Source organism: Canis lupus, chromosome 9 (genome assembly GCF_011100685.1).
Source record: "Canis lupus familiaris isolate Mischka breed German Shepherd chromosome 9, alternate assembly UU_Cfam_GSD_1.0, whole genome shotgun sequence".
Taxonomy (NCBI): domain Eukaryota; kingdom Metazoa; phylum Chordata; class Mammalia; order Carnivora; family Canidae; genus Canis; species Canis lupus.
In genome coordinates this window covers 20698514-20710670 of record NC_049230.1, presented here as the reverse complement: position 1 = coordinate 20710670, position 12157 = coordinate 20698514, and the positions used below count along the sequence as shown (strand labels likewise).

General features: G+C 55.5%; 1 protein-coding gene across 14 annotated transcripts in view; it reads right to left on the bottom strand.

The window, feature by feature from the left end:
* LOC490972 (transmembrane protein C17orf113) overlaps positions 1–12157 on the bottom strand; it is a 53291-nt gene that overhangs the window by 14410 nt on the left and 26724 nt on the right. The window contains exons 1-2 of one of the 14 annotated variants that reach the window (XM_038547310.1): positions 9301–9408; positions 7892–7939 (exon numbers count right to left, since the gene is read on the bottom strand). The exons of 8 other annotated variants lie outside the window; for them this stretch is intronic. Coding sequence is in view for 2 of the 6 variants with exons in the window: in XM_038547320.1 (XP_038403248.1) it covers positions 7892–7901 (10 nt within the window). In the remaining 4 variants the exon portion in view is untranslated. Of the gene's footprint in view, positions 1–3651; positions 3869–4050; positions 4134–4196; positions 4260–7891; positions 7940–9300; positions 9409–12157 lie in introns of those variants that run through there. 5 more of the 14 variants (XM_038547320.1, XM_038547321.1, XM_038547311.1 and 2 more) reach the window with 5 other exon arrangements.

Sequence of the window (12157 nt, the reverse complement as noted above, 5' to 3'; positions counted from 1 at the left end):
AGAAGTGGGGGCCAGGCCCCAGACTGAAGGAGCTAGCTGGTTGCCTGTAACCTTGCTCACTCTTCTACCACCCCAGGCACGAGGCCAGGTGAGCCGTTCAGGACCAGAAGGCCACGTCCAGCCAACGGCCAAAACTCCTTATTATCCCTCAACCTGTCCCCTAAATGTCTACTACTAACAGCAGCAGTGACCACCATTTGTCAGCTGTAAACCGAGTCAGGTCTTGTGCTAAGGACTTTGCAGTGACTACGTGAGAAGACCAAGATTACTCTTGCAAGTACTCTCTGAGGGTGGTATCATTCTCATTTTGGAGAAGAGGAAACCAAGGCTCGGAGATTTTAAGTGCCTTGCCCAGGGTTCCACAGCAGTAAGTGGGTGAGACAGAGTTAGTATCTACGTCCACTTGACCCCAGAGGCCACGCTGAGACTCTAGCCTGCACTATTTCACCTGGATTATGCATCTACCTCCACCTCTGCAGTCAGCCCCCAAATTCATCCCTTGCTCAGCATTCAGAGAGCAGGCTCACACACGGATCGCTCCCTTGCTTCCACCTCTTCCCTGGTATCCTAAGTAGTTGCCTGAATCTACACACCTCACCAAGAGCCAGCGAGGCCCTCCCCAGCCTCCTGCTGCTCCTGGCTGCAGGGCCAGCTCCAAAGGTTTACCATTCCCCCCACACACCCAGCTGTTACTCTGCTCCTGCCTTCATCCTCTGTGCCTGGAATTTCCTATCCCTCCTCCCTGGCTAATTCCCATGCATTCCTAGAGAGCAGCTCCGAATCCCCTCTGCCACCCTGATCCCACCCCCAACCCCCGCTGGTGCCTGTCCTCTAGTATCCCATACTTCTCTGTGTGTGGGTAATACAATATGGTAAACCCAGGGATTCTCTGTGTGTCTCTGCACTTGGTTCCTGGAAGGCGAAGATCACGTTTGTTCATTTTTGGATCCCGTACAGGGCTCAGCATGCAGATGCCTTTTGGCAAAAGTGTGTTGTTTAAGAGAATGGAGGGACAGATTTGGGCTGTATGAAAGAATTTCCTGTTTCTGAGGCTATTGGTTAGATGACTGTGCTCTGGGAAAGCAGGGACTGTCTTGTCCTCCTGATAGACATACGTAGCACCCTTCAAGGAACCTAGGCACTTGGTAGATAAGTAAAACGAGGGCAGATGAACAGAATTCCAGGGGCAGCCTGTTCAGTACAAGGGAAGTGCCAGATGCAATGAAACTCATCAGTCCTCTTCCCTTAGATGCCAAGTGGCATTTGGTACTGCTCACCTCACACTCCTTGAAACATGCATTTTCCTTGACTTCTAAGACCCTATGTCCACTGTCCCCATCAGCACTCCTCGGCCTCTGATGTCATCCCCTCCTCCTCTTCCTAACCTAAAACTGTCCCCAAATTTCAGAACCACCTCTGCTGGTCACCCTGAAATAACCCCAGCCCCAGCACTCCTCTAGGCATCACACCTCTTGATCTAATCACTTTTGTGGCTTGTCTAGATGGAACTATCAGTCTGTCACTACAAATATGCTCCTTTCCTAGTCATCCCCAGCTCAGGAGACACATGCTTTCCTACCCAGATGCTCTGGCCAGAAACCTGCCCCTCCAGCCCCTGCTCTCTTCTACATTGTGGATCTGGTCTATCCACAGGCTCTCTGAGCTCCACCTCCACCATCTGCCCATAACTTGTCTCTTCTCTCTATGCCATTGCCACCAGCCTCATCCAGGACATCCTGCATCTCTTGCCTGGACTATGGCAGTCACTTCTGGATGGCACTCTGAGTTTCCACTCTTACCCCTCTCTGAGCAGGTGGAGGGGGCTTTTGAAAACATACTGCTCAAAGCCCTCTGTGACTGCTTGTTCTCTGAGGCCAGTGCCAGGATCCCTTTCAGGGTCAGCTAGATGCCCAGGCATTGCTGACCTCTCTGGTAGCCACTTGTGCCTCTCTCCCCTTCCAGCTACACTAGCCTTCCCTCAGTTCCTCCAGAGTGCCAGGTTCCCATACTCAAGGCCTTTGCATATGCTGTACCTTCTTCTAGAATGTTTCCAACTCCTCTGGACACTGCCTATTTCACTTCCCCTTTGGTCCCCTCTTCCAAGGAGACTTCTTTATCCCCTCCCAGGAGATCCCTTTCTTTTCTGTCACTACTTTCTGTTTGTTTCCTCCATTGTATACCTCGGGTTTACAAATCTTATTTTCTCCAATTTCTATTGCTTGGCACTCTCTCTCTTCTTCTTCTCCCTCTCTCTCAAGAATGCAAGCTTCTTGAGGGCAGGAAAGGTAACTAACTTCACATCTGAACCTCTGAGAAGGAATGCTGCCTGGCACCCTGCAGGTGCTCCACAAAATTTGGGGAGTGAATAAGGAAGCACCAGTTTTCAAACAGAAAGAACAACGGAGTGGGGCCTTGGGCACCTGTTGGGTGGCTAAATCAACTGCTTTTGACCTCCTTTCCTCCCGAGATCCCATGATTCTGTGACCCTGTCCAGTCCACCACCATCCAAAGGATCTTAGGATGGAGAGAAGGTGCAACTCCAAGGGGGTACCCTTCAGAAGTTTGTCAACTCCTTTCCATATACCTAGAAACCGGCTATCCTGCCCTATTCTGCAGAAGGATAAAATTACTATGGGACCTAGGATTTTTTTTTTTTAAGATTTTATTTGTTTATTCATGAGAGACACGGAGAGAGATACAGAGACACAGGCAGAGGGAGAAGCAGGCTCCATGCAGAAACCTTTCACATGGGACTTGATCCCGGGACTCCAGGATCACGCCCTGGGCCAAAGGCGAGCGCTAAACCACTGAGCCACCCAGGGATCCCCAGGATGTTTTTGATTAAAGAACAAAAGAGTAGGCACTCTGGGAGGATGTATGGAAAGATGGATTCTAAAACGGCACTGTCAGGGCAGCCCCAGTGGCGCAGCGGTTTAGCGCAGCCTGCAGCCCAGGGCGTGATCCTGGAGACCCTGGATCGAGTCCCACATCAGGCTCCCTGCATGAAGCCTGCTTCTCTCTCTGCCTCTCTCTCTCTGCATCTCTAAGAATAAATAAATAAATAAATAAATAAATAAATAAATAAATAAATAATAAAAAAATAAAATAAAATGGCACTGTCAGATATGGTAGGTAGTAACCACATGTGGCTGTTTATAATTAATCAGAATTAGAAAAACATGGGACACCTGGGTGGCTCAGTGGTTGAGCATCTGCCTTCAGCTCAGGTCGTGATCCCCAGGGGTGCTGGGATGGAGTCCCTGTGGGGAGCCTTCTTCTCCCTCTGCCTATGTCTCTGCCTCTGTCTCTCATGAATAAATAAATAAAATATTTTTTACAAAAGAAAAAAAAATCAGAAAAACATTTTAGAATCCAATTCCTCAATCTCACTAGCCACATTTCAAGATCTCAATAGCCACATATGGCTACTGGCTGTTGTAGTAAATGCTCAGACAGAGGACATTTACTTCACCCCCAGAAAGTTCTATTGGACCGCACTGCTCTAAGACAACCCAGCCGAAGCCATGGACATTCCTCTACCTCAACCTGAGGGAACCAGGGCTAGCTCCTGGGGCGGGTGCAAACAAGAGGTGACCAGGGGGGCGCACCTGTCAGCCCCAGGTCCCTCACACCTCTCGGCACCCTGCGCACCTGGAGGTGAGCCGCCACAACTTGTGGGGCCCTGGGGTGACTGTGTACCGGTCGGGCTGGCAGGCCAGGCCTCAGAGCGCTCCTGTGGCCCTAGGAGGGCGTCCGCAGCCTCCTCCCAGAGCCCCTTAGGGAGGCCCCAGGGGATCCGGCTCTGGGCGGCGGCCGAGGGCCCGGAGGTGGGGGCTCCCCGCTCGTCCCGGCCGGGACGCCGAGGGCTGGGGAGCTTCCTCTGGGGGGCGCGTGGGGGGAGCCCTCGAAGGTCCCGGAGCCCCCCCCCAGCTCCGCCCGCGCCGCGGCCCCGCCCGCGGGGCCCCCGCCGGTCACCCGCCCCCCCGGCCGGAAGCTCGGGGAGGGGGCGCCCCGCCCGGCCCGGGCTCCGCGCCAGCCGCACACACTCACGGAGCCTCGGGAGCCACCATCTTGCGCGGTGGACGCTCTGGCCGCGGGCTCCGCGGGCTCCGCCGAGCGACAGCAGCCACTAGCGGTGCCGGGGCGCAGAGGCGCAGCACCGGCGAGGGCCGCCCTGCCCGCGCCCCGGGGCTCACCTGCCGCGGCCACCCCCACCCCGGCCTGCGCTCGCAGGCGGCGGGGCACGGACTGGAGACCGCCCGGGCTGTCCCGCCAGCGCGAGGGGGCAGGGCTTCCCCGAGGGGCGCCCCGCGGCGAGCTCCCAGGGGCGAGCCAAACGGAGCGCTGGGAGGCCCCAGCAAGATGCTTTGGGATCGCAGAGGAAGAGGGGCGGGGGGGGGGGGGCGGTGAAGCCGAAGGTCTGCGGGGACAGTGTGTTAGGTTAAGTGCCGGATTAGAGAAGTTTTACCAGGGAAGACATCCCAGGCAGGGGGCAGCGCAGCAACCCTGGGGCAGCTGCAAGTACAGTGCGGTCTACAAAGGTCAAGGGGTGGGGGGGGCTAGGGGAGGCTGCTGCGGGAAGGCTCAATACCCCTGGCCTGGTGGGGAAGCTCAGAAAGTGAGCTGGGAGCTCAATTTTTAATCTAGTGAGTTATTTGTAATGGGAATACTTGGATCCGGTGGGGGATGGGTGCTGGTGGAGAGAGGCGTGATGGCTTCCTAGAAGTCTAAGATGCACAGGAGACCCTCACCCCTGTGTGGGTTCCCAGGAGAGGGGAGGAGGTGATGGAGGCATGTGGAGTTGTGGCAGACCACCCCTCCCAGACCTGGGGTCCAGAGGCCTGCCCTGGAGCTCCAGGGACATTGACCTCTGAGGCCTTGGGCTGGACGCTTACCTATAAGCCTCAGTTTCCTCCATCTGTTCAGTGCGAATTAAGGCTGGGTGAAGAGGAAAGGGCAGGGCAGGATGGGTCTGAGGAAGAAATGAGCTAGGTGTGGAGGCCATTTAAAAAGGGCAGCCCTGGTGGCTCAGTGGTTTAGCGCCGCCTTCGGCCCAGGGCATGATCTTGGAGACCCGGGATTGAGTCCCACGTCAGGCTCCCTGCGTGGAGCCTGCTTCTCCCTCTGCCTGTGTCTCTGCCTCTCTCTGTCTCATGAATAAATAAAATCTTTAAAAATAAAAATACAAAATAAATAAAAATAAAAATACAGAAGTATTAAAAAAAAAGAGGGGGGGCGCCTACCCAGTGGCGCAGCAGTTTAGCGCCGCCTGCAGCCTGGGGTGTGATCCTGGAAACCCAGGATCAAGTCCCATGTCGGGCTCCCTGTGTGGAGCCTGCTTCTCCCTCTGCCTGTGTCTGTGCCTCTGTGTGTGTGTGTGTGTGTGTCTATGAATAAATAAATAAAATATTTAAAAAAAAAAAGGGGGGGGGGATCCCTGCGTGGCGCAGCGGTTTAGCGCCTGCCTTTGGCCCAGGGCGCGATCTTGGAGACCCGGGATCGAATCCCACGTCGGGCTCCCGGTGCATGGAGCCTGCTTCTCCCTCTGCCTGTGTCTCTGCCTCTCTCTCTCTCTCTCTCTGTGTGTGTGACTATCATAAATAATAAATAAATAAAAAAGGACATTAGAAGTCTTAAAAAAAAATTTAAAAAAAGGGGGGGCTGCCTAGGCACTTGGTGACTTAGTCTCCCCTTCCCATCAATATAGTCACTCAGAAATGCCTCCTAGCAGCAACCCCCACCCCTCCATTGGGTTATACTCTTCTCCCAAACAAGGCCTAGGCCACACGTTGATTTGAGGTCAGGGCGTCTCCGGTGGTTTCTGGAAGCTCCCCCAGCACCCTTCACACAGCACTGCTCTGTACCACCCACCGTCTGCTGCTGACATTCACCGTGAACCCTGGCCCCCAGGGCTGCTGGGATGACGCATGAGTCATGGCACATGCACACACACGAGATTGCCTGGCTTGTGGGTACACTCAAATGAAAGGAGACACTGCAGACCCTAAACCTGTCCCAGGATGGGACCGCACAGCCCCACACCCATGAAAAGCTCAGGTATGGGGAGGAGGGGTCTCCTGTGATGGCATTTTGCAGCACAATACCCTGGCTAAGTCCCTCCCTTCCCCACTCTGACCGGGGGTCCACAGCTGGGACCCACAGCTCATTGGATGGCTGCCTCAAGAGGGTGGGTTGTGGCTCTGGTCAAACATAAACATACTAGACTGAGTAGCAGAGAAAAGGCCACCCCCTGGGGTCCAACTGAGGCTGGGGCACAGAGCAGGTATCTTATGAATTAACTTCACTCTGGCTGCCACCCAAGGGAGAGGATCGGGGCAAACCACATCCTGCTGTTTTGCCATTGCTTGGAAAGATCCACAGGAAAGCACAGGAACACACACCCTGAGATCCATAGGCACCCACATAGATGGCAACAGGCACAAACACCAAGGCACACACTTACACACATCCCCTCATGATGAGACCATGTAGGCACATTGATGTGTGCATATACAGAAGTGGTACCCATGCAGAGATGGACAGACACCCACACCGGTGGGGGGCAAAGAAGGGCCCAGAGGCTACACACAAGCACGCACGTACACACAGACAGGCAAGATCAACAAAGACACACTCAGATCATATATACCCAGGGGGACAGACACAGGAGGGCACCCGGACCTCTAGTAAGGCATATACAGATAATACGAAACCACAGACAGGCAGCGGCATGCACCATCACAGAGACACGTATATACAAAGACTTATGTACAGACGCATATTTTTAAAAATAAAAATACAAAATAAATAAAAATAAAAATACAGAAGTATTCAAAAAAATAGGTGATAGGTGTATGCACACAGCCTCCCTTCCAACATGAAATGCATCAGATAAACACACAAGCTCATGTCGCCAAACCCAGAGTCTCTCTCTTGCCCCATCACAAGTCATAAAGGCAGATGGGAGGGTCCTCCCTGAGGCACACACACACATCTCAAATAGTAAGCTGCCCATCCTATCACAGATGAAACCAAAACTGAAGGAAATGGGAATCTAGGAGGAAGACAGAGCCAAAGGTAGGGAATGGGGGGGTTGATCTGAGATCTCCTTGCCCACTCCCCAGTCGGCTTAGGATTTTCACCATGGCCAGAGGGTGCTCCCCACATTCTCCAGAGCCCCCTTCCTGAGCTGGAGGGAGACCCCCAAGACCAGACACAAGAAGAACTCTACCTCCAGCCCTTGCTTTTGTGGAAGGGGTTCCCAAAAATACTTCTGAAAAGGTAATGGCTGTCTCCCTCAAAGAGTGCCAAACAACCCGTGTGTGGAGAGGTGAGCCCGGAGACCATGGATAAAGGTGGGGGGCAGAGGTGTTAACCCTAGGGCAGTGGCTGGATCTCAGATAGGAGCCACCCAGATTTCTGCCCCTCTCCCTCTGTCCATTTCTCTCTCTCTCTTTCTCTCTCTGCTGAAATAATGACTCCCTCTTCAACAATCCCTCTGCCCCACCTGCCACAACCCTCCTTGGAGGCTCCTGGCAGCCCCTTGGAGGCAGCTGAAGGTATGATTTGATACAAGGAGCCTCTGGCACAGGCTCCTGCAATATGCATCTGGCCCAGAGTGTAGCACACCTCCCTCAGGCAAGGTGTACCTCCTGTTTCCTGACCAGTCCTGCCCTCCACCCCCCACCCCCACCTCTGTTCCCCGCCAGAGTGGGGGCTCCCCTGCCCAGCCCTGGACCTGGGAAAAGGTACCAAGAGTCAGCTAGCTACCAGAATCTCTCCACAGACAACTTTTGGGGACCCACAATAGCAGCCAACGTTTGGGCAGGGAGAGGAGAGACCCACCCTCCTGGGAGCCCCCTCCCCATGCTCTGGCATCCTCAGCACTCACCCAAGAGCATTCTCCGCCTTCGCCTTCGGAGGCACCGCGGAGCGCCGTCTGAGGAGCGAATGAAACCAGCCAGAGAGTGACAGAGGGAAGGGGTGGGGATGCGAGGGACAGGAGGGGAGGGCGGAGGGAGGGACTCCTGCTGGAAAGCAGCGGTGGCAGGGCCCTTTCTCGCCTTGCCTGGAAGGAGCTGCCAGGTTCCCAGTTGCTCCCATCCCAACCAGGGTGGAAGGCATAGAGCACTTCCTGCCCCAAGGGTGGAGGATGGGGCAGATGTAGGGCCTGGGGGGTGGGGGGTGGATTCCATCCCCCTCCTCCCCAGAGTCTCGGGCTAGTGTATCCTGTACTTCAGTGCATTTGACCCTGCCTTTAGAGACCTCCAGAAAGGAGGGGCTACCAGCCCCTTCTCAGTCTGCCAGAAAGTTCTTGCTGAACTTTAAAGCCCTGCCTCAGGGTTTGCTGCTGCAGGAGCCCTCATTCCTACCCAGCCTTGCTCCATCCTCTGGCCCATCGTCCCCTTACATTTACCTCCTTTGGCTGAAGGGGAAACTGGCCCAGAAAGGCCTTACCACCTCATCCCAGAGCACTGGCCATGGTGTTGGGGGAAGGGGCCCCAGGCGGCTTGTCCCTCTTAGTCCAGTACCTGGACCATTGGACCTACTACCTGGGCAATGCCTGGGGTGGGCAGTGGGGCAGGGGGGTGGTCATCTGGTCAGCTAGAACCTTTCTGACATTACTCCCCTGCTCCAGACCCTTCCCTACCCCCCTAGTCTAGTCTCTGCTTTCCTCCATTGGCTCCTTCCTCCCCCTCCTCTTCCTGACTGTGGGCCAGCTCTCTACTCACCTGAGCACCTGGTGACTGGGAGGGAGTGGAATGGGGGTGGGGGGGAGGCAGCCAACCCACAGCTGGATCCAGTCTGGCATTCCAAGCCCAGGCCCAGCGCTAGCCCCCCACCCCCTCAGCATCCTGTCTCCACCAGACAATAACCTGTAATCTCTGGAGCAGCCAGTACAGCCCGCAGAGGGTCTGGGGAGGGGTTGGCAGCAGCAGCTCCTGAAAACAGGTTTGTTAGGAAGAGGCTCTGGGGGGACGGAGTTGCTGGTTTGGGGAGAGGAAGGAAACTCAAGCCCACGGCTAATTAACCCACCCAGACACAGATGGAATCTTTGTCTTTTGAGGACAGGGATCTGAGCTAAGCCCCCTAATTCTCTACCCAGACAAGCTTGCATTTCCAGGTGGTCCCTGGGAGGGGGGAGTGTCTGATGGTCAGGTTCGCCCCTGGGGGAGGAGGATGTGATGGTGGTCCAGAGAGAGTGTCACCTGTCACTGGCGGAGAACAGCAGCAGTCTAGACTATGTATACCCAAGGGCAGGCACCTAGCACTCTTGGTTAGACTGCAAGAAGAACTTACCAGTGGCATTCGGGGGAGCCGTTTCTCTGAAACATGCACCCAAAGGCCTTAGGATGGACTGAGGGGCCCCGCGGAGGAATCAGCAGCCAAGTGAGGTACTGAAGCGATTGGGGGGACAGGCTGGAGGCCTTCCAGGGCTTCCTGATGGGACTGAAATTAATCCATCTGCGGGGAGTGGGGGGTGAGGAGCTCATCAAACCGGTGACTCAGGCGTGACCTGAGCTCAAGGTCTTTGATCTCTGGGGCTCAGAATGCAGCTAGAGGCTTGTGCAGTCAAAGACTCTAAGAGGAGATGGAGGGCCTGATTAGAACAGGAGCTGGGGGGGGATTTGAGGGTGGGGGCGTGGGGGTTGGGGGGACAGCCTCCACCTGCCACTCTGATGCCTGGCCACCCCCAAAGCACCTTTGCCCTGAAATCCATTACCATCAGACTTCATCTGTGTTCTCCTGTCCCCCTTAGAGTCTACTCTGCACTCCCCACCCAAGGCCCCCCTGACCCAGTCAGAACTTAAGTCATATTCAAAATCCCCTTCTCTCTGCTCTGGTGTCATGTTGCAGGATGGTGGTGGTGGTGGTGGTGGGGGGGTTGTAGTGAATTGTATGGCTGGGTCAGTCCAGGCAAGAGAAGGGAGATGGGAGGGATTGGCTTCGGGAGGCTCCCTTCCCCTCCCCAGCCAGGTGAGACCAAGTGGGAGATGGCTGGCATCTCCATTTTCCAGTGGAGGATACCAAGGCACAAGGCAGAGGAGAGCCATGGGTTCTGAGTACTGTGGAATCATCTGGGAGCCAGTCTGCCTTCTCTGGCCATCCCTCCCCATTCCTAAAACATCAAGGTCCAATGTCTCTTAATATATGCTGCTCTCCTCAGCAGCAAGGAGGGTAGGATCGGGGAGTCAGACACGCTAGGATCTGAACCCAGCTCTGTGCCTTTGGGTATGTTGCTAAACTCTCTGAGCTCCAACATCCCAATGTAAAGTGAGAACTGAGTGCCAGCATCTACTCCAGGTGTGACTGAGGAGGGAATGCCTTGCTGCACATGGAAGTGCTTTCCAAGCAGTTTGGGTACTAAGTGGACCCTTCTCCTGCCCTGGGCTGGCCCAACATCCACACTAGAGTTTGGGGCTAAGAGGCTTGAACCAGTAAACCTTTGTGTAGGTGTTCAAGAACCACCTAAAATTTGTGTGTGTGTGTGTGTGTGTGTGTGCGCGCGCGCGCACAGGCATGTGTGTGATCGTCAGTAGGGTCACTGAGTTCAGCCTTATTGGGATGGAGGTGCCTGGTGCCCACAGGCCCCACCCTGTGAGGGGTGGAGGAAGGACAAGGGGAGTGGGGAAAGATGGCTCAAGACACATACACACATTCCTGCAGAATGAAAGGGCCTGCTGTGTAGGAGACAGATAAGGTGGAGGGTGGGGAGGGGAAGCTGGGGAAGTACCTGCAGGAGGGAATTGGGGAAGCGTGAGCATGGGCACCTGCCATTTCCCCATGCTGCGCCCCTCCCAGGTGTTCCAGGCTCACTTAGGTATGGCTGAGTGAGGAGGCCTCTGAGAAGAGGGAAGAGTCCCCGCCCTCCCCCTCCTACAGATGGCCTCAGGGGCATGAGCAGGAGAGGGTCCTCGCCTCACTGCCTGTGACGGTCTGTCACCCTGCAAGCCTCCAGCCCCACAGACCCCTAATCAAAGTGACAGTTCCAGGGGGCCTCCCAGAGCACCATCCCACCCCCACACCTTCAGCAGCCTGCCAACAAACGAGTGGTCCTCCTAGCTGCCACAGACCTGAGACCTCACGTGTCTAGTGTCTAGCAACAGAGCCCTGTGGTAAAGGCTCCTCATATTTTGCCTCATGGCTCTTGAAAGTTTACTGTGACTCTGTTGTTCAGAGGATGAGGCTGCCCCAGTCAGCTGCACCCTAAGGGCTCTCTGCTCTGGCCCAGTACCCACCAAGTGCTGGGAGAGGCCTGCAGCATGGCTGAGGTCCCCTCACCCCCACTCCTAACCCCAGGGCAATTGCTAGCATCTTCTTGTTGGGGCTGCCTCTCCCAGCCCCAGCTCTCGGAGAATCCAGGAGACAGGAGAAATCCATGGAAGTGGGTGGGTGTTGGGGGGTCATGGCCTAGAGTAGCCTCAGAAGTGATGAGGCTAACAGCAAACAGGTTCTTGGCTGCAGCCTCCAATTCCAGGGTTCCCAGAAATCTGAGGGCCCTTCACCCTTGCACTAGGCATTAGTCATCACTCTTTCATGCTCCCACAGTGCTGCTCACTCCCTCAGCAGGGCTGTTAGAAAGGTCTGCCCCCCCCCCCACAAAGAAAAAGAAAGGTCTGGCCCCAATGCTGTCTCCCCCCCTAGACTGTTATACCCAAGGGCAGGCACTGAGTAGAATCCTGGCTCAGACCAGCACACGCAGAAGACTGGAGGGACAGTGACTCACTTCCCATTTAATCATCTGGAGAGGAGTAGCAGGCATCATGTCTCCTGGTGTCCCCACAACCCTACCCAGAACTCTGCGGATGAGGACCGTGGGAAGAAGGAAGCCCCACAAAGGGGTCCCCCTTCCCTTGGGCAGTCTGTCTCTGGCCACATCTGGTGCTGTGGCCTTTGCTCCTCGCACACACATCGCCTGCTCTCTCCAGGTGGGTATGGTGGGTGAGAAGGGGAAGAGAGAGGCTTGTACCACAGGGACTGCTGCCCAGAAGCAGGGCCTGAAGAGGCCACGTGGGGCAGGGGTGGAAGGGTGGGCAGCCAGGCAAGACTGGCCTTCCCCACCTGGAGCCATCCTGGGCACCTTCCTCTCCACATCGTCCAGTCACCCAGTCCTGCTGGCTCTGCTATAGAAAAAACCCCAGAACCTGTTTCCTCC